At 45.3% G+C, this 21777-nt stretch overlaps 1 protein-coding gene across 1 annotated transcript in view; it reads left to right on the top strand.

Moving 5' to 3' along the window:
• The window catches only part of tlx3b (T cell leukemia homeobox 3b), a 36051-nt gene extending 14582 nt beyond the window's left edge, over window positions 1-21469 (top strand). Inside the window, exon 3 of the mRNA XM_055642566.1 lies at window positions 20363-21469. Within this exon, the coding sequence (XP_055498541.1) occupies window positions 20363-20573 (211 nt within the window). The 3' untranslated portion in view covers window positions 20574-21469. The remainder of the gene's footprint in view (window positions 1-20362) is intronic.
• Window positions 21470-21777: the final 308 nt, after the last annotated feature.

A 21777-nucleotide genomic window follows, 5' to 3' on the forward strand; every position in this document is an offset into this window, starting at 1 on the left:
CCCTCTTCCCCACTTTACCCTGAGTACTTATCTTGTCCCACATCTGAACCATATTACCAATGAATTCAACACCCTATCTAGCCCCACCATACAATAATGCTAAGGTACACCCTCCACAAAGGGTGGGTGAGGTTACTCACCCATTCTCACTATTAACCCTGTATGTCGTCCCTCCCCCCTCCCACACCATCTTCCCCACATGATCCTAAACAGTCCTTTCTTCCCACGTACACTCCAACCACTGACCTTCATTTCCCCATGTCCACTCCTTCACCAAAGAACCCCCACCAAACTACCCTTGTTCCACTCGACCGCAAACACTGACAACCACTAGAATGCCAGTTATATCACCATAGGGAAGGCATTGTAGAGAATATCGCCGCCGACATCAGCCAAATGAGTCCACGGTAAATTCCATGGTCAATTCAGAAAGGTGAAGACTTGCAGAGGCCAGTGGAGATCAGATAGGTTGGGGTTTAGATGTGCAATATTTTCACCTGTGACATGGAGTGTCCCTTTTCTGCTGGCTGGATAGAGTGGATGTGGAGAGGGTGTTTGCACTAATAGGAGAGTCTAGGACCACAGGTCACAGCCTCAGAATTAAAGGACATTCCTTTAGGAAGGAGATGAGGAGGAATTTCTTTAGTCAGAGGGTAGTAAATTAATGGAATTCAATGCCACAAAAGGCGGTGGAGGCCAAGTCAACGGATATTTTTGAAACAGAGATAGATAGATTCTTGATTAGTATGGGTCAGGGGTTATGAGGGAGAAACATAGAAACATAGAAATTAAGTGCAGGAGTAGGCCATTCGGCCCTTCGAGCCTGCACCACCATTCAACACGATCATGGCTGACCATCCAACTCAGTATCCCGTACCTACCTTCCCTCCATACCCTCTGATCCCCCCAGCCACAAGGGCCACATCTAACTCCCTCTTAAATATAGCCAATGAACTGGCCTCAACTACCCTCTGTGGCAGAGAGTTCCAGAGATTCACCACTCTCTGTGTGAAAAAGGTTCTTCTCATCTCGGTTTTAAAGGATTTCCCCCTTATCCTTAAGCTGTGACCCCTTGTCCTGGACTTCCCCAACATCGGGAGCAATCTTCCTGCATCTAGCCTGTCCAACCCCTTTAAGAATTTTGTAAGTTTCTATAAGATCCCCTCTCAATCTCCTAAATTCTAGAGAGTATAAACCAAGTCTATCCAATCTTTCTTCATAAGACAGTCCTGACATCCCAGGAATCAGTCTGGTGAACCGTCTCTGCACTCCCTCTATGGCAATAATGTCCTTCCTCAGATTTGGAGACCAAAACTGTACGCAATACTCCAGGTGTGGTCTCACCAAGACCCTGTACAACTGCAGAGGAGAAGGCAGGAGAATGGGGTTTGGAGAGAGAGAGGGAGATAGATCAGCCATGATTGAATGGCGGAGTAGACTTGATGGGCCGAATTGCCTAATTCTGCTCCTTGAACTTATGAACTCATGAATTTATGCTCCATGGGAAATGACATCACCGGAATGGGTTGAGTTTCTGCAGTCAAAGAGTTTTCAGTTTTAAGTTGGAAACCTCAGTTGCAGAAATTTCTGAATTAATTTCAGTGGCTAATGAGTAAAGGAATGGTTGGATGAAGCAAATTCTTGTTTAGCTGGAGAAATCATTACAGAAGTGAGGGAATTCAGATTTCCATCACCTTTTCCGATCCTGCAAAACCCTCTGTCATTTGATCCTGAGAAATTTCTTTGCTAAAACCTCACGATCCATCACTTCAGGGGAAAGGAGACCCACTCGACATGGGTGGGTCCACTTCAGCGGAACAGAGGCTAATGTATTCCTGGAAAGATGATACATGCTCTAAGTGAGGGGTTACCATCATATGCCAAGGGGATGAGTAGTGGAGAGAAGGAACAAGGCTCCAAGTTGACAGGAAAAGGCAAATAGCAAATGGTGATCATTTGACGGCACTGGGCCTGTACTCACTGGAGTTTAGAAGAATGAGGGGGGTGGACCTCATTGAAATGTACAGAATAGTGAAAGGTTTGGATTGACGATGTGGAGAGGATGTTTCCACTAGTGGGAGAGTCTAGGACAAGAGGTCATAGCCCCAGAATTGAAGTTCTTTTAGGTAGGGGATGAGGAATTTCTTTAATGGTGGAGGATCTGTGGTGGATAAGTGGTGGATCTGTGGAATCCTTTTTCAAAGCAGGCTATGGAGGCCAAGTCAAGGGATCTTTCTAAGGCAGAGATAGATAGATTTTTGATTAGTACAGGTCTCAGAAGTTATGGGGAGAAGGCAGGAGAATGGGATTAGGAGTGAGAGATAGATCAGCCATGATTGAATTGACAGAGTAGACTTGATGGGCCGAATGGTCTAAATCTGCTCCTATCATTTATGATCTTATGATTAGTGGAGCAGTGATTAGTTCAGAAATAACAGCGATCAATTGGAGAAATGGAATGCAGTCTAAGATGGGATTGGCACTCATGCAATAGGCACTCATGAGAAGAATAGATCGGGTAGCTGCACAGAGTCTCAAGCCCAGAGTGGGTGAACCGAGGACCAGAAGACATAGGTATAAAGTGAAGGGGAAAAGATTTAATAAGAATCTGAGGGGTAACTTTTTCATACAACGGGTGGTGGGTGTATGGATCGAGCTGCCAGAGGAGGTGTGAAATATAAAGTTGGAGGTAGGGATGTGGGTGGTAGAGAATGAGGGTTGGGGGAGCCAGATAAATGGGAAATGTGGGATTCGAGCATGGGAGAGAAGAGGAAAGATGCAGAGTGAATGGGGTGATGGGGAGATGAGAACGCGGGAGAAACGTGTGGGCACCTAGGTGGGTGGGGGGGGGGGGGGAGGTGGGGTATAAGGGGTATTACTTGAAATTGGAGTATTCAATGTTCAAAACCAAATGAAATATGCATTCCAGTTTGTGTGTGCCCTCACTTTGGCAATGAACAGAAAGGTCAATGGGAAGGGATGCTAAAATGGTTAGCAATCAGAAGCCTTGGCAAACAGTGCAAGTGTTCAGCGAAATGGTTGCTTAAGGGCCTGTCCCACTTACGCGACCTTTACAGGCGACTGCTGGCAACCGTAATAGGTCACCGAAATTTTCAACATGTTAAAAATTCAGCGGCGACTCTTTGGAGACCTCTCATGACCATACAGGCGACCCCCTGGCGACATGTCGCGGGTGACCTCTCATGACCATAGGTGACCTCTCATGACCATACAGCCTGTACGGGCGTGAGAGGTCTCCTATGGTCATGAAAGGTCTCCAAAGGGTCGTAGTGTCTTTCTGGTCGCTGCTGAATTTGCAACATGTTGAAAACTTCGGCGATCTATCATGGGTCGCCTGTAAAGGTCGCGTAAGTGGGACAGGTCTAGGCTACACTTGGGCTTGGCTATGTGAAGGAGGCCACATCGGGAGTGCCGGATACAATAGACCAGGTAGGAAGATGTGCGTGTGAACCTTTTTCACACCTGAAGGGCTGCTGGGGCCCATGGATGGAAGTGGATGTGCAGGGACATGTGTTACATCTCATGCGGGGGAAGCGACTGGGGAATGGGCGGGTTGGTGGGGAAGGGATGAGTGAACCAAGGAGTCGCGTAGAGAGTGTTCTCGATGAAAAATGGAAAAGGGTCAGAATGGAATGACGTGACAGGTGGTGGGATCATGTTGACTTAGTAAACTATAGGTTGGATGCAAAGGCTGGTCAGGTGAAAGGTGAGGACCAGGGGAACTCTATAGTTGTTCTGTCTGGGGAAGGAGGAGCAAGAGTGGAACTGCAGAACACAGAAGAGATACAGGCTCCATCTAGAATAACAAAGAGAAAATCTTGCTACAGAAGAAAGAGGACATCTCACATCTCAGATGTCCTGGGGTGGAAAGCCACATTTTAGGAGCAGATGCGGCAGAGACCGAAAAATTGTAAACAAAGAATGGCGCCCTTGCAAGAGGTAGGGTTCCTGAGTGGTCACGGTGGCGCAGTGGTAGAGTTTCTGCCTTACAGCGAATGCAGCGCCGGAGACCCGGGTTTGATCCCGACTACTGGTGCTGTCTGCACAGAGTTTGTACATTCTCCCCATGACAGCATGGGTTTTCTCCGAGATCCTCCCACACTCCAAAGACGTACAGGTCTGTAGGTTAATTGGCTTGGTATAAGTGTAAATTATCCCTAGTGTGGTGTAGGATAGTGCTAATGTGCGGGGATCAGTGGTTGACGCGGACCTGGTGGGACGAAGGGCCGGTTTGAGCGTTGCATCTCTAAACTAAACTGCACTGCAACGGTGGCTCTCCATTCCTTCCACAGATGCTACCAGACACTTTGAATTCCACTAGCATTTCGTTTTTTGCTCAAGATTCCAGCATCTGCAGTCTCTTGTGTCTCCTTTTTGACGAATGTGTTTCCAGTACGGTCATGGTGGAATAAGCTGAATCTGGTTGTGGAGAATGGAGAGGGGGAATTGGAAAGAAGTTTGCGTTGGAGAGCATTTGATGAACAATGACCCTCATACCATAAGGTTTAGAATAGCGGTGGGAACAGAGGTATGATCAACATTTAACTTGAGGCCAGGTAAATTATTCTGTGGATCTGGGTTAAACATTTGTTGGAAATTTCAAACCATGAAATAGCACAACTTAGAGTGGAACAATGGCCTTTAAACAGGGACTGCATTGACAACCATGTGCCTTAGAAAACCGAGTTGGAATAAATGGGTCCTTTTCAGACTGAAAGAAAAAATTTGGGAATAGTAATCATAACTTCAGTTTTAAGATTGTATTGAATAGGAACAGGTCTGGATGTTGGGGGTAGGCAGATTACAATGTCATTAGGCAGGAGCTAAGGAGAGTAAATTAGGATCAGTTGCTATTGAGTAAATCAACAGAGGACATGCGGGAGTCATTTAAAGGCCAGGTGATGAAAGAGCAATGTCAATGTGGTCCAGTAAGAAGGAGGGATAAGAACGGCTTGCCCCTCCCTCTTCTGTCAGTTGCTCTGTCCTATTTCCTAAGAATAGGTATAGCTTTGCCCTTCCCCTCTCGATCCCTCTACATATTGCCTGAAGAAAGTTTCCTGAATACATTTGACAAATTTCACCCCACCTCTGCCCTTGACTCTATGGCAGTCCCAATCTATATATGACATATAACACGGGAACAAAATTAGACCATTCGGCCCATCAAGTCTGCTCTGGAAAACTTAAAATCTCCTATCATGACAACCCTAATAATTTTGTATCTGCTTGTAATCTCCTGTCTTATTTCCCTTTCCCATTGACTATTTGGAGATCTATAGTACAATCCCATCGAGGTAATCATTCATTTTTTATTCCTCAGCTCCACCCATATAGTGTAAATTGCTCATCCCTAAGCTTCCCCCCAGTCTAGTTTCAGTAAAAACCCTGAATCAAGCACTTGAAACAAATAAATTTTATTTTAACAAAAGCGCATTACAGTTCAACTACTGTACCTATCCCACCGCGGGTTCGATCCTTGCATCTGCCTGATCCAGACCTCTAGGCCTCGCTCAGACAGAGACACTCCAGAAGTTCACGCAGTCCCAAGCGCTCTCCCAGAAGATCGATGCTGAACTTCGTAGTAGTGGACTTTTATATGTCCCGGGACCTCGAGGGGCCGAACCACATGGGGGTGGTCTCTTAATAACACAATTACAGATATAGATTAACTCCATACATGACAGACAATTCCCTAACCCAATAATACAACAGCTCAATACATTGTATTCAAAACGGACTTCGTAAGGAAGCCAACTTAGAAATTGATCTACAGGATACCCAGACAAGGTTCAATACCTCACCCAATCAACACTTGGCAAAGTCAAACTCTGCAACATTATTTACAATGATTTCAGTCATCCAATCCATTCTATGCATTTTGCACCTAATTGACAGGGCTTGCAGATGTTCTCATTCTTTGCTTGCAAATTGTATCTAAGCTCTAGACACAGTGGCACCTCTTCGCAGCTTGTCCCAGCTCTGCAGAGAGCTACTCCAAACTGATCAAATCTCCCAGCAGTCCTAGCCACTCTGATTTAGCCAGGATTAACATGCCTTCCTTTTTATCATAATGATAACCCATCATTTATGATAACCCATCATTAATGATAACCCATCATTAATGAAAACCAAAATGGCTCAATAATCAGCTAACCAGATATACATAAGTGTGCTTTATATTTTCCATCTATCAGCAACACAAGATGATGATGTTTCTTCCCAGAATCTTGCCAAGCATCCCGAGTTTTCATGGGCATAACTTCACAAGTTCTGTCTGAGGAGTCCTCACCTCCCGGGTTTTTGTGGGCGCGAATTCCCTCCATCTGTGTTGCTGCCCATTCTTCCATCACTTTCCACGGTCAAACCTAAAATCGAGAAATTAAACTTGGGACAAAGCAAGTTACCATCATACACGCATTCTTTCCCACAGATTAACAATACTATCCCTATTCGACCCTATTATATTCCCTATTTCTATTCTGTTCACTAATATGCTCTTTATTATTCTGTGATTGACACTAATTAGCCTTCTTCATACTCACATGATGATTATAATATGTATATCTGATGATGGGTAATAATATAAATTTCAGCTGGGTTCAGTCCAGACTTCCCTACAGGCAGGACTCTAATTTAAAGCAAACCATGATAAATGTTGCAATGTAAGCAAATTCAGTCTCAGCCTTCAATTTACTATTTCAAATGTCAATGCCCATCTCATCCTTCTCTTTCCACAGCATTGAAGCTGATAATACAATTCCATTCCAATTCCTGTGGAATTCCCAACTGTTCAAATTTAAACAATCAATTTCCTTTGCCATTAATTTTATCCTAAATCCAATCAAGACTGCCAATTTCTTTCCACCTTGATAATAGAAGCCGCTTTACCATCAAGGGTTAAACAATTCAAATCCATCGGGCAAATATGTATCGGCTCTGCTATTCTCAATACAATTCAAGTTTCTCCCTGCAGTTTACCAAGTCTTTCCTCCAGTATCTCATCCTATTTATGTATGCACTCCTCACTATAGTAACTCGTTACAATGTTAATTCTCTACCATGTTGGCTTTGTTCTTTGTCTATGGGTTCTCACTGGTACTAGCTCTTAACTACTGAATAATTCCTTAGTCGGGTCTCTTAAAGGGAAGTCCTGCTGCTCACAGTTCCTCTTTTGACCATTTCCAATTCCATTCCAATTTCAATTTCAATTCCAATTTTAATTTTCAATTTTAATTCCAGTTTTAATCCCAATTCTAATTCCAACTCATATTCCTTAAATAATTCCATGTTACTAGGTCTTCCCAAGTTCCATCCTTCTTGATGCCCTTTGAACAATCTTTGTCTGCCTTTCTGAGGATGAGATAAAACAATGTCAGTTAATAATCAAACTCCAATTATTCCTAAAGTCCACAAGTCTATGTCAAATCTCAAAATGTTTTAAAGTCCCTCCAATTAATCATCGTACAATTTCGAGACCGAATCCAAAATTTATAAAATTACTAGACTATGTGGGACCCAACGGGTCCCATGTTCATATGGGAGGGCTGGTCCCCCGATGCTACATTCCACCTTCCACCAATTCCAATATTGGCCAGTGGGGGGGGGGGGGGGGGGGGGGGGTGGCCAGTGGGGGGGGGGGGGGGGGGGGGGGGGGCTTTCTGGAGTGCTGGTATGGGTGTTGTTGGTTGCAGTTACTACTGGTTTCCAGAGGGCTAGTATGGACATTGTGGGCCAAATGGATTCTTGGGGGGGCAGCTCAGTCCCTCAAGCTTGATGTGCTGGCAGCTCACTCACGGCTGCTGGGCTGGCAGTTGACTCACGGCTATTCCTTGAAATTCCATTTCAAGCAGAGTGCTAGGCCACCAAATTCAAATCCATTTTCCTACCATTTCAAGCAGGGTGCAAGGCCACCAAATTCAGGTTCAGTTTCCTACCAATTCAAGCAGGGTGCAATGCCACCAAATTCAAGTGCAGTTTCACACCACTTCAAGCAGGGTGCAAGGCCTCCAAATTCATGTGCTGTTTCATACCATTTCAAGGATGGTGCAAGGCCACCAAATTCAAATGCAGTTTCATACCATTTCATGCAGGGTGCAACAACACCACATTCAAATGCAGTTTCATACTATTTCAAGCAGGGCGAAACCACCATAAAAACCACCATTAAACCACACAGTAGACATTCAGTGTGTTCAGTTGATTCACAGCTCAGACAGAGTCGTGACCTCTCCCTCCCCCATCATGCAGAGACTAAGCCACACCCACACTTCCGGTTTTATAATCCATCCCCCTCCCACCAGAAAAGGTGTGGCCTTCATGGTGTGGGATGAAGTGTGGTTTATATTTTGACAGGAGAGAGATTATCAACATTTTTTAAACACTAATAACACTTTTGTTTTTCATTGATGGGAAGAATCCTCTGCACCTGATGAGAGGAGGGGAACTGAGTAAGATGGCAAAAAATCACAGTCGTAAGTGATAGCGTTTTATCTAAAATTAATATAGTGCAAACAGGAAGTTGCCTTTTCACTTCAACCCAACCCCTCCAAACAACCATTTGCAGGCAGTGCCTTTTCACTTCAAACCTAAACCCCCCAAACAAACATTTGCAGGCAGTGCCTTTTTACCTCAAACCAACCATATTTTCATTTTCAAACCACATTAAGGGCTCTCACAGTTGAGTAGACATGTGTTCAGTGTTATTCAGAACTCAGAGATGGCTTCTTCCATCTTGCAGAGGCACAGCACTTCCTGGTTTTATAGTCCCTCCCCCTCCCTCCAGCAGGGGCAGCAGAGAGAATGGCTTTTTAAAAAACATTAATATCTCTCTGATTTTTTATTGATGGGAAAAATCCTATGGTCCCGGAAGGCGGATGCGAGGTGGCCAGAAATGACGACCGTAGGTGGTGGCGTTCTCTCGGAAATCGCAGCATAGTGGGCCAAAAGCGGTCAAGATCAGACTTTTAGTAATATAGATTTCTAATACCCATAATTTAGACACAATTCAGGTATTTTACTCCAAACCACAGAGGAATGTTTTTTTATTTGAAGTCAGTCCATTAAAGTGAGGCTTGTCCCAGAAGTCGTTATAGGTTGTCGGTGTTGTTTCTTTCAAAGATGATTAAAGTATCCTTTATTCTCCTTCCTTTTCTTTCTCCTATAGCTAGGTGATATTAAAGTTGGGCACTAGGGTAGGTCCTTTTCTTCTTCCTTTCTGATTGTGGTTTCAGTTACTAGGGAGTAGGGATACTGAGGAGCATATTGCTCTGCCTGCTGGCACTCCCAAATGTCTTAAAGGGGCAGGACAGTATCAGTTCCTCCTGCTGGTCACCTGTTTCTGGAGTGCTGCATTGCCTTTTGCTGTCTTCTTCCCGTTAAGGTGCATTCTTTTACCTCGCTCCCCAGATACTCTCTCGTCGATATACTGTCCTGCAGGCACAAACTCAGTAACACATTAATTCAATATCTTCTTTCCCCTGCACGGTAAGTTTGTTTCTTCTCTCCCTAGTGCCATTTCCATTCCTTGGTTGCCATCCCTTCTCATGCTAGCTACTATGTTTCCCTGTTGTGCTTCTTCCTTTCAGCGAGGGTTTCTTTAGAGTAGGATTCTATGTATCGCCTCCTACTTGGAAGGGGTGGTGTTCTTTTTAATGTATAGTGCTGTTTCTCAGGCCATGTGAGGATGCCTTTAATTTTAATAGACGGTATTGCTGTTAACTGGCTGGTCAGGGCTACCAAAATGGGTTGGATTGCCGAAATGTCCCTTCCCCCTGATCTCCCTGCCAGTGTCCTCGTCCTCTACCTTCAGGGTCCCAAGAGTCTCGGTCCCCTCTTGGAATCCATCGGTTTCTGTAACCCCATGGGCCCCCTTCCTTCCTGATAATATTCTCTCATGGGACACGACCGACTCCAGTGTCCCAATCCTCCACAACTGTAACACTGATCGGGCCAGATCGCTCTATAACCTCGCCAGCCAAACCGAGGAAAGGTCAGTTCTTTGAATGGGAGGCCTATCCAGGCCTTGAGGTCTTCTTCCTGCTTATCCTCGTCTGTTCTTATTTCTTTTATTCGAACCTCTAATCTCCGGGCTGCAGTTGAACCAGGCTGCCTTGATGTCTGACTGTCTGTGGTCTGGGGAACATTTATACCTGATGCGGGCATCTCCCTACAAACACATTGTCTACGGGGAGTCCTTACCAATTCCCCTTCCGTGGTGAATTGCTCTGACATAATAATATTATCCATGTCCGGATCAATCCATCCATATTCTCCCCCATTCTCACCCCCTAAAAGGCTATTTGTTTTATCCCGGTACTTCAAGAAGGATTCGTTCATCCTCTCGCTACTGGAATCCCTAATTAATTTCAGCACCCATGTCGATGGAGTCTTCTTTGTAGCTCCTTGATTTCCCCTATGGTCCTCCACCTGTGGGGCAAGCACAGAAGATAGAAGATCTCTCCCCGATGTCTCTATTTCAGATTTAAATTTAGGGGGAGGAGCCTAAGATAATGCTGACTCCTCCCGTGTGCCTCCCTCCTGCTCCTGCTCCTGCTCCTGCTCCTGCTCCTGCTCCTGCTCCTGCTCCTGCTCCTGCTCCTGCTCCTGCTCCTGCTCCTGCTCCTGCTCCTGCTCCTGCTCCTGCTCCTGCTCCTGCTCCTGCTCCTGCTCCTGCTCCTGCTCCTGCTCCTGCTCCTGCTCCTGCTCCTGCTCCTGCTCCTGCTCCTGCTCCCGCTCCCGCTCTTGCTCCTGTTCCTGCGCCTGCTGCTGCTCCTGCTCCTGCTGTTGGCTTACTAATTCTCCCTGTCCCCGCTCTGAAGTGTTCTGAGAAGGATCAGTTCTATCGTTTTCTCCTCTTCCCAATTTACAAGCCGCCATTCTTAGGGTGGATAGCAAAACAAGTTCTTCATTTGTTTTTCTTTTAGTGAAGAATATCCTCCACATCCCAATTAACTTGTTTCCTACCTCACTATTTCCATATTTTTTAACGATTGTTAAAAATATAGTTTATCTATATAGTTTATCCCTATTAATCTATATAGTTTATCCCTATTAAAGACTTTAGTCCCCCCAACGGCCAAAGTTTGTCTTGCAAAATTGCATTTCATTTCCCCGATAATCCTCTCAGTCAATCCGCTCCATTTGGAAGCTCCCCGCAAATTATCCTTATTGGGCTTTCTAATATGTTTGATCGATCCTTCTCAGAGACATTCCCCATTCTTGGAACAATGGTCAAAACACAAATTACAAAATAAATGTTCCAGACACTAACACCTCTTTCAATCACTCCTCCTCTCAGACTCCAAGGTCAATGGGATCTTTCCCACACAATGGTCAACGGTCCTTCCGATTTACACTTACTCTAGAAATCGCTTCCTTTTGACTGTCTCCCAGTCACCCCTATTCAATCCCTCCTATTCAATTATTCAAACCACTCGCTCGTATTCAGTCTCTCCCCCAACTCTCTTATGGGTTAAAACACAATCATTCCATTCAATTCCAAACTTTCAAACAACGGATCTCAATCCAAGGCTAACTCTCACTGACAGTCTCTCACACAGCAATCTCCCTCTCACTCAATTCACTTTTAGTTTGCACAGACAGACGGACCCAAACCAAGCTAACAGAACTATAATTAAGAACGAAAATATTCCCCCGATTATCAATAGCCCAAAACACACCCCAATATAAACTATAAGCATCCAATAAACTCCACTTTAATTAGTCTTCCTTGTGGCGCAATCAATTAGCGGGATGACTCCTCCCCGACGCAGCGATCAAAGGAGTCTAACCCCTGATCGAACCACCCCGATTCAGATTATCACAAAACAATCTTAAACAAATACAAATATCTAACATAAACACACTCTTCAAGTTTCTAAATCCATAAACACTCGCACAAGCAGCAACACAAATGATGGTCTGCGGACTTAACACGATCTAAATCTTAACTTTTAATTCTTAATATACTCTAAGTTTATTTACATACATAGAATATTTACAAACTCCGGATCCTGTGACAATACGAAAAGCTAGATTTTTACAATTTACAAAATGATTTAAAGCACTAGCGCACTATCCACAAACACTCCATCTCGACGTCACATTACCCTGTTACCATGCAGTGAACCTCTCCCTCTGCTACCGAAGATTTCCCCCTTCCTAGTTTACTCTTTGCAGAGGGGTACTATTCCTTAAATGATTACTTTTCCACCCAAATGTTACTATCCCTCTGCTAAGACTGGACTTCTATTGGGGGACCTCTATCCCTCCTCTCTCTATAGGGGGACCTCTATCCCTCCTCTCTAAGTTTGACAGAGTTAGGGGTACCCTTCGCTATTCGGATTACTTTTCATCAAGTAAGGAGGCTCCCGTCTCTCAGGTACTCTTCGTTGCCAGCTACTAGTCAACAATCGACCAGAGGGTTACTATTCACTGTTGTTCAGCCGCTATTCAGAATCGATCACGGACATGCAGCAACTTCGAAGTTCTATATACAGGAATTCGAATTCCACCTTACTGGCAGAACTTCAATATGAAATTCAGTATTTGAAAATTTGGCCTTGCAGATATAGACTCAAACTCGAACTCCTAATTTTAGTGTGTATCTGTCTTACTACGCGGGCTCTCGAATCAACTAAAATTGCCCAGTTGAATTCTTGAACGGACTGGAGTATTCCAGCCAATCTATACTCTGTCCTTCCAAGCCCAGTACCTTCTCAAGGCTCTTTGTCCGTCACTTCAGGGAGAGACTCAGATACCTACACGCAGACATTCCTCTCTGCTGGGTACCGAGGATTCAGCGCATAGCCGCTTCGCGCTGTGAGTTATCGATGCCGATTTGCAGAGCGCACCTTTTCAATTCACGCTCCCGGCAACGATCCGATCGAAGGCAAGACCTGTATTTTAATACCCCACCAAATTGGATACCAAGTCTAACCCTGGGCCACTCCTCGCCCGATGAAGCACGTAGGGCTCTCGTTAAAGCAGCAGCTGGTATAATTGTAAATTGTCCCTAGTGTGTGTAGCATAGTGTTAATGTGCGATCGCGGGTCAGTGCAGTCTCGGTGTGCAAAACGGCCTGTTTCCATGATGTACAGTATCTCTAAACTAAACTAAACAAAAACACAGAACAGTTTCTTCTCCTAGAGGTGGTGAATCTAACCGATGGTGGAAGCTGGATTAGTGTGATAAATAACTGGGATATCCATCAGAGTGGATAAATAACGGGATATGGAGAAACACACACAAGAAGATTTGGGACCAATACAGATCATTGAAATACTTGAGAGGCCTGATAGCCTACTCCTGTTCCCATTTTCTAATGTACTTGTGTGACTGGTTTGAACACATTCCCATGGAGATGGAATGAAACTACATCCAAAGCTCGAGCTCCCCAAATGACTGAAGAAATAGGTCCAAATTAGACAAAAAATATCTCATCGTAATTAAAGTTTATCTACACAGGAAGGAAATAAGCTGAATATGGAAAGTGGAAAGGTGCTATAAAATTTGGAAAGGGTGAGGTGGGTTGGGGAGGAGGGCCTATCAAAATAGATTTGCGGCCAGTGTACATTCAGTGTAATCAGCCAGTCCTTTCCCCTGACTCTCAGTCTGAAGAACGGTCTCAACCCGAAACGTCGCCTATTCCTTTTCCCCAGAGATGCTGTCTGACCCGCTGAGTTACTCCAGCTTTTTGTGCCTATCTTCAGTGTAAATGTCTAGTTGGAGCAAGGCTTGGGCCAAAGGTCATCCGAAGGAATGTCCTTAGAGAGGCAGGAAGCATGGTCCAGGTACCTTTAGAATATGTTTAAGAAGGAACTGCAGATGCTGGAAAATCGAAGGTACACAAAAATGCTGGAGAAACTCAGCGGGTGCAGCAGCATCTATGGAGCGAAGGAAATAGGCAACGTTTCGGGCGGAAACCCTTCTGAAGAAGAGGGTTTCGACCCGAAATGTTGCCTATTTCCTTCACTCCATAGATGCTGCTGCACCCGCTGAGTTTCTCCAGCATTTTTGTGTACCTTACCTTTAGAATATGCTTCCTGCTTTCACTAGATTGGAGAGAATGTAAAGGCAGAGGTATAATTATAGAAGGTAAAATAAAGAAATACCCGTTCTCCAAGATGATGAGTGAGTGAACTAAGTGGGTATTGAGGAGGCTCATGTTTCAATCTTGCAATCCTCTTTGGATATGGGAACAGTGTCAGGCTACAGGATAGCGGGCATGGTGTATGCTAAATTAAAAATGAGAGGAATAAATGGAGCAACTGCCATCCAATTATCTGTGATGTGGAGAATGGAAGAGACAATAGTTCAGGAAAAGTTTGGGCTAATAAAGGAAGTCCACATAAATTTGGTAGCAATATTTGTATACCCCGTAGATCTTTATTTTTGTGCACATCCTTCAATTTAATACCATTCAGATTTTGATGGCATATTGGGTGGGGTTGATGGGAAAGCAGTGAATGATATGAATATAGGTTCAAAATCAAATGTGGTGGAGCAGCACATGACAAGCTTATTTGCAAAATTAACGGTCATGGGATCAAAGGTACAGTGGGAATATTCATAAAATATGGCCAAGGGGAATAACAGATATTACTTTTGATCAGATGTTTTGAACTAAAGTAAATAATGCCATTCTGGGGAGTTGTTATTGGGACATTTACTATTCCTGATACATATTTATGTGTGATGCAAACATGTTTGAGTATACAGCACATACTTACAGCTATTGCAGACTGTATGAAAGAAATGTGCCAAATAATGGGGATGATGGAAAGAGTCGAGTCTAGCTGGTGAAATGGGCAATAAACATGAATGCAGGAAAATGGGAAGCAATATATTTAAGCATGAAAATGAGGAGAAGCAATATAAACTAGATGGCACGATTTTATAAGGTATGCAGGAAAAGAGACCTATGGGTGTGTATATATTACATTTCCAGAAATGGAAGGATTTTGAAAATCGTGGTTTAAATTATTGAGGATGTTTGACTTTAGTGAGAGTCACAGAATGTGAAAACAAGGTGTCTGCTGGTTTAGTTTAGTTTAGTTTAATTTAGTTTAGAGATACGGCCCTTCTGCCCATCGAGTCCGCACCGACCAGTGATCCCCGCACATTAACACTACCCTACACACACAAGCTACAATTTACACTTATACTAAGCCAATTAACCTACAAACTTGTACGTCTTTGGAGTGAGGGAGGAAAGCAAAGATCTCAGAGAAAACCCACGCAGCCAAGGGGAGAACGTACAAGCTCCATACAGACAGCACCCATAGTCAGGATCGAACCCGGGTCTCTGTCGCTGCAAGTGCTGTAAGGCAGCAACTCTACCGCTGTGCTACTGTGCCGCCCATGAGTTCTGAATCTTGATAAAATGGTATTGGTTATTGGTTTATTAAAGTCACATGGACCAAGGTACAGCGAAAAGCTTTTGTTTGCAAGCTATCTAATTCAATTAGATAATGCTATGCATAAACACAATCAAACCATCCAGAAATACAACAGGTAGAGCAAAGAGAAAGATACCAGAGTGCAGATGATAGTGTCCAGCAGTGGATTGGTATAGTCCAAGAGAATGCATCCAAAATCCACAATGATGTAAATTGGAAGATTGAGACTACACCCTAGTTTATGGCAGGCTTATTCACAAGGCTGATAACAGAGGGGAAGAAACTCTTCCTGGGTCTGGTATTACATGCTGTCCATCCTTGGTGCCTTCTACCTGATGGGAGTGGGGAGAAGAGGATATGTAGGCTGCATTCCACAAGGGGCATGTTGTGTTGATGGAGTCAATAGTGGGGAGTTTGGTTTGAGTGTTGGATTGGATTGCATTCACAATTTCTTGCAGTCTTGGACAGAGCTGTTCCCAAACCAAACTGATGTATTCCCACATAACATTTCTACAATGCATCTCTAGAGGTTGGTAATACTGGTTGAAGATACACCGAAATTCCTTAGTCCTTTCCTTAGGAGGAAATACAGGTATTGCTGTGCTTTTTTTGCCCTTCAGTATGGCTGGACCAGGACAGAGTGTTGGTCATATTTACCCTAAGAACCTGAAGCTCTCAACCATTCCCACTTCGGTATACTCCGTTCAGTTACTACCTTCAGTTCCTGGGGTACACTGACTCCAGCAAGCCTACAGTGTCTCGGGACGAGAAAAATGAATTATGGTGCCGGTTTGGAAGCCCTCGGTTATCCAGAGAGATTGGTTTCCTTACAACAGAGAGGATCGAGATGAGGTGTTCATAATATTGTATGGTTTTAATAGAGTGAAGGAAACCCGTACTAGGTAACAACAACGCCGACGGTGAGGATCGAGGCGATACACGGAGGGTTCTGCTAAAGGCCCTTGTTCCCAATATGTGTCATGGTTTTAATAGATTGGCGAAATGGAGGAACCCGTACTCGGGGGGGGGGGGGGGGGGGGTCAACTGAATCAGTTGAAGAGCTTCTTCACTCTTTCAATACGCACTCCAACTCCACCCCTGCCTCCTCTATCTTTTGTCCCACTTACATATCCTTGGCACGCAAATTACGTGACTTCGTGGTCGCGTTGAGCCGTGACGGTCCCACTATTCCATGCGTACCATCGCACGGACACAAAGCTGGAGTAACTCAGCGGGACCGGGAGCATCTCTGGAGAGAAGGAATGGATGATGTTTCGGGTCGAGACTTCTTCAGTCTTGACCCGAAACGTCACCTAATGCTTCTCTCCAGAGACGCTGCCGGTCCCGCTGAGTTACTCCAGCATTTTGTGTCTCTCTTCAATCATCTTGGCCCCGCTCTGGGAGTAGAAGTGGGGGCGGATCCGGACCGCAACGGCCGTGAGCCCTGGGCCGAGCTCGGCGATCGTTTGCCTGCTTCTGCTGCTGTTGGAGGTGAGACGTTGAGTCGCGCCAGGGTCTTGGGCCTGTCCCACTTTGGCCGTCAGTTCCGCGACAGGCCGTTGGCGTGCGAAGATTTTGTTCGCTACAAACATTTTGGAACCCCGCGCGATGTCGCGCACAACTACACACCCCTCCGCGCTTCACAGTGGGACCGGCCCCGCGCGGCCATACGATGCCCGTACGCCTCAACGCGACCACGGGATAGCGTAATTTGCGTGGCAAGGACACGTAAGTGGGACAGGCCCCTAAGAAGAATACAGAACCCATCGCCTTATAACGTCCTGACGATAACCTGCTCTATATTGAATGGATTTGTTTTTGAAGTAAGTCTGCCGCGGCTTTGTTTCCTGTAGGGGAAACGGGCCCTTCGGCCACCGAGTCTGCGCCGATCAGCGATGCCCGCACATTAACACCATCCCACACACACTAGGGACAATTTACAATGATATCTTTGGAGTGTGGGGGGAAATCCTCGCGGACACGGGGAGAACGTACAAACCCTGTCGCGATGGAACCCGTGTTTGTGGCGCTGCAATTCAGCAACTCTACCACCAGCAATGTTCTCCAGATGTTCCAAATCTACCTTGGCTGCCATTTCTGTTTCTATATCCACAGACACCATGCTCTGATGTTGCTTTGATATTGGGCATGTTTTTTCTCAAAATCAAAGTTCTCCCTTCTTAGGAACTTTATGGTCGTTTGCTATATTAAAAAAAAACTGTCATAGGCACAAAGTGCTGGAGTAACTCAGCGGGAACGCGCTGGAGAGAAGGAATGGGTGACGTTTTGGGTCGAGACTCTTCTTCAGACTACAATTTCTTCCTACAACATTAACCAGTCTCCTGGTCTACCATCAGTTCTTGTTAATTTGTATGCCCTAATATTATATGTAATATTTTCCTTGACCTCCTTTGTAATGCTCCGTTTGTGCCTCTTCCTCGCGGAGTCCTACTATCTAAGTGCTGTTTGAATGTGTGCTACTTGTATCTACTGAGCTGTCTCTTAGCTTATTTCCCTAGTGCACCTTAGATAACTCCACCTTCACGCTGTTATAATTGTCCTTATTTAGTTTCAGTTTGGGTTATTTTCACGTGGACCGAGCTACAGTGAAAAGCTTTTGTTGCGTGCTATACAGTCAGCGGAAAGACAATACGTGATTACAATTGAGACATTTACAGTGTATAGATACAAGATAAGGGAATAACGTTTAATGCAAAGTAAAGTCAGTAGTCCAATCAAAATGTGTAGGAAAGAACTGCAGATGCTGGTTTAAATCGAAGGTAGACACAAAATGTTGGTGTAACTCAGCGGGTCAGGACCATCTCTGGAGAGGAATGGATGACGTTTCGGGTCGAGACCGCTCTTCAGACTAATGTCAGGGGAGTGGGTGGGACATAGATGGAATGTAGTCGGAGACAGTAAGACTGGTGGGAGAGCGGGGATGGGGAGGGGATGGAGAGAGAAAGCAAGGGCTATCTAAAGTTAGAGAAGTCAATGTTCATACCGCTGGGGTGTAAACTACCCAAGCAAAATATGAGGTGCCGTTCCTCCAGTTTGCGCTGGGCCTCACTCTGCCAACGGAGGAGGCTCAGGACAGGAAGATCAGATTAGGAATGGGATGGGGAGTTGAAGTGCTGAGCCACCGGGAGATCCGCCACGCCACCGTGATTGTTAACCCATTCACCGCTTGGCTGGCGGTGGGTCTCGACTCGCCACCTATTCCTTTGCTCCAGAGATGCTGTCTGTCCCGCTTAGTTACTCCAGTATTTTGTGCCTACCACCGCTTTATCAGACGCAGACTCCATGCAGTGTCCCTGTCACGTTCCAAGCCTGGGCTGGACTTGGAAGGTAGCTTCATTTTACAGGTACCCGCCCCCCCTCACGATTTGGCTAATCTGCTTCAGTCGCTATTGTTGGCCAATAAACGTGACATTTCTGGCAATTTCCTGCTTTCGAGATTTGTGGCTTGTGTTTTGGGAAGCGGGTCATTGACGCTTGTTTCCTGAATGTGAATCAGTCGAAGAAGTTGTGAATATTTTACACCACGAGGGTTGTTTTTACTGTTTGGGAAGACGCGGGTATGAATTGAACGGGAGATTTTCTCCCTTCAGGAATTCAATTAAATTATACACTCCCGAGAAGTTGCTGAGAGAGTGCCGGCCGAGCTGGCCGGTCGTTGTGTTAAATGGAGACACAAGGAACTGCTGGAAAAACTCAGCGGGTCAGACAGCATCTTTGTTTTTAGAGATGGACCCTCCGTCAGACAGCGTGATAAATGTTCAATGCGAGGACGAGGGGAGAGTTTAAATTGTACAATGAACGTCAGTAGCCAAGGATTGATCTTCCTGACTGTAGGGTTGGGTCGAGGTCAGGACAAACTATTTTTGTTTCGGGAAAGCGGAACAAATATTTGAATCCGGGGAAATTAAATGAGATTGTAGGGAGACAGCGGACACTGATGGTTACTGCAACAAAAAGTCTATCGGGAGTATTGATGATAATTAAATAAAGGTGCTCGCGGCGTGGCTAAACTCGGAATTATTAGAAGGATCTTCGGTTTCCTCCCACACTCCAAAGACGGGCATGTGTGTATGTTAATTGGCAAGGTATAAGTGGAAATTTTTCCAAGTGTGCGCTGTGGGAGGATCGCTGGTCGGTGCGGACTGAGTGGGCCGAAGGGCCTGTACCTTTAGTGCCGTATCTCTAAACTAAACTAAACTCAAATATCTGTTGCGTGGCGCTAATAAGCGGATGTAACGGGATTGTAGAATGAGCGGGCGACAGCAAGGATCAAGATGATGATCTCTGGGCGGCAGTGGGTGGAAGGATAGACGATGCCATGAGTTGGTCTCGGGGCGAGATGGGGGTGAGTGCGGTAGATTCGCTTAGATCAGGAACCCCCACCCCGCACAGTTACACAAACAATTCCGTTTATTAGAATTCATTGATTATTTCTGAGATATCTTGAACAACCGTTTGCTGGAGGCTTGGCATTACATTGGGGCGATTAATAACGTGGACTATTGTGGAGAAACGCAGCTACTTGGTACAAAGCGGCAAGGAGAGATAGTCAGCAACTGAATGTACAGGTCCCAATCCTTCACCCTGTGACTGGGATCCACCCTTATCCTACCAGTTTCAGTCATCACGTTGAGTCTGGTTTTCACCTCGCACACAGCTAACACTGGCCTGGTTCCTCGATCATCGTTACTTTGTTGCATATCTTTAATTAATTTGTTCTATCTATCTCTACATCACCGTCTATATCTCTCGTCTCCCTTTCCCCTGACTCTCAGTCTGAAGAAGGGTCTCGACCCGAAACATCAGCTATTCCGTTTCTCCAGAGATGCTGCCTGACTCCCGCTGACTCGAGCAGTTTTTTGTGTCTATCTTCAGGGTTGGCCTCTGATCTAACGGCGCTGTTGTGTCTTTTTCTCACGCAGGCGGCAGACAGCGGAAGAGAGAGAAGCCGAGAGGCAGCAAGCCAACAGACTGATGTTACAGCTTCAACACGACGCCTTCCAGAAGTCCCTCAACGACTCCATTCAGCCCGACCCACTTTGCCTCCACAATTCGTCGCTGTACGCGCTGCAGAACCTGCAGCCTTGGGTCGACGAGAACAGCAAGATCCCAGTTGTCACGTCTTTGGTGTGAGACTGGAGAGAGGGCTCCACACACAAGACGATTCTCCAGGGCGCTTATTTGTGTTATTTCTTTAAATGATGACTTGGAGAGAGAGAGAGTGTGTGTAACGGATGGGGGTCGAGGTCTCGGCAGTTTGAACCAGCGGGTAATATCCCAGAGACATTAAAAGCCCAGCACTCCTTCAAGCTAACCCGGACACAGCCAGTCGCAGTGACCCCCTCTGTACATTAAGAAATTCACTCCAAACTCGGCACAATTGCCAACTACCGCGAAACCGTCGGGTAATCTTAATTCGATTGTTTCGTGAATACTTATATTTAAAATAACCCATCAACAATAGAAAAAGCAAAAGTTGTTAACTTTGGCAATGGTAATGTGTCCTCTGCGCCTGGGTTTCGGTCCTAGCTGGCGCGATGGGTGTGAGCATGTGCTGATATCGACCCTGGTCCAATGCCTTTCCTGTGCCCCTTCAAGCATTGAACGCTCTCCGCGCTTTTCCTTCTGGTTACTGGTAGTTCTCCGAGTTCTCTGATACCCTGAAGCAAGTCCCGGACCAGATGCCGCTGGATATTGGCAATTCAATGGACTTCACTAAAATACTTTAACCCGCGAGCAAAACCAGAGCCGTCCTCCAGTTTAGTTAATGACTGAAATGATCGCTTTTATTTGGACGCCCTCTGTTACCCATCTTAAACCTCATCAGCAGCAAGGGGTCCGTCATCTCCTCGCCTTTGTGTCATGAAGCATGCGCCGAGCATTTTTTTTAATGTATGGGTTCATATAACGCCATCGATTATAGTTTTACGTGACGGTAATATAATGTATATAACAAGTATTGTACACTATTACTTTGTACTTACGGAATATGTAAATAAAAGTCAGTTTTCATTAAAAAAAAAACACAATCTCCGTCGTTGTGTGGCATACTGTACACAAACCTGCCCAAACCAAGCGCAAAAACCTGCCCAAATAACCTGCAATTGAGATATAAGAAAGCGGCAGAAGTAAATGATACACGGTGTGCAGCTTACAACCTGTGTTTTGTGTTCTCCTCAAGTAACCCCTGCATTCCCTCTCTCTCCGTCCCTTTCCCACACACGCCGTACCAGCTTCAAAGTCGCCTTGTTGAGTCTGATAGTCTGCAACTCGTTCTCACCTATCCCACGGCTAACAATGGTACACAAAAATGCTGGAGAAACTCAGCGGGTGCAGC

The sequence above is a fragment of the Leucoraja erinacea genome, chromosome 11, assembly GCF_028641065.1.
Source record: "Leucoraja erinacea ecotype New England chromosome 11, Leri_hhj_1, whole genome shotgun sequence".
Classification (NCBI taxonomy): domain Eukaryota; kingdom Metazoa; phylum Chordata; class Chondrichthyes; order Rajiformes; family Rajidae; genus Leucoraja; species Leucoraja erinaceus.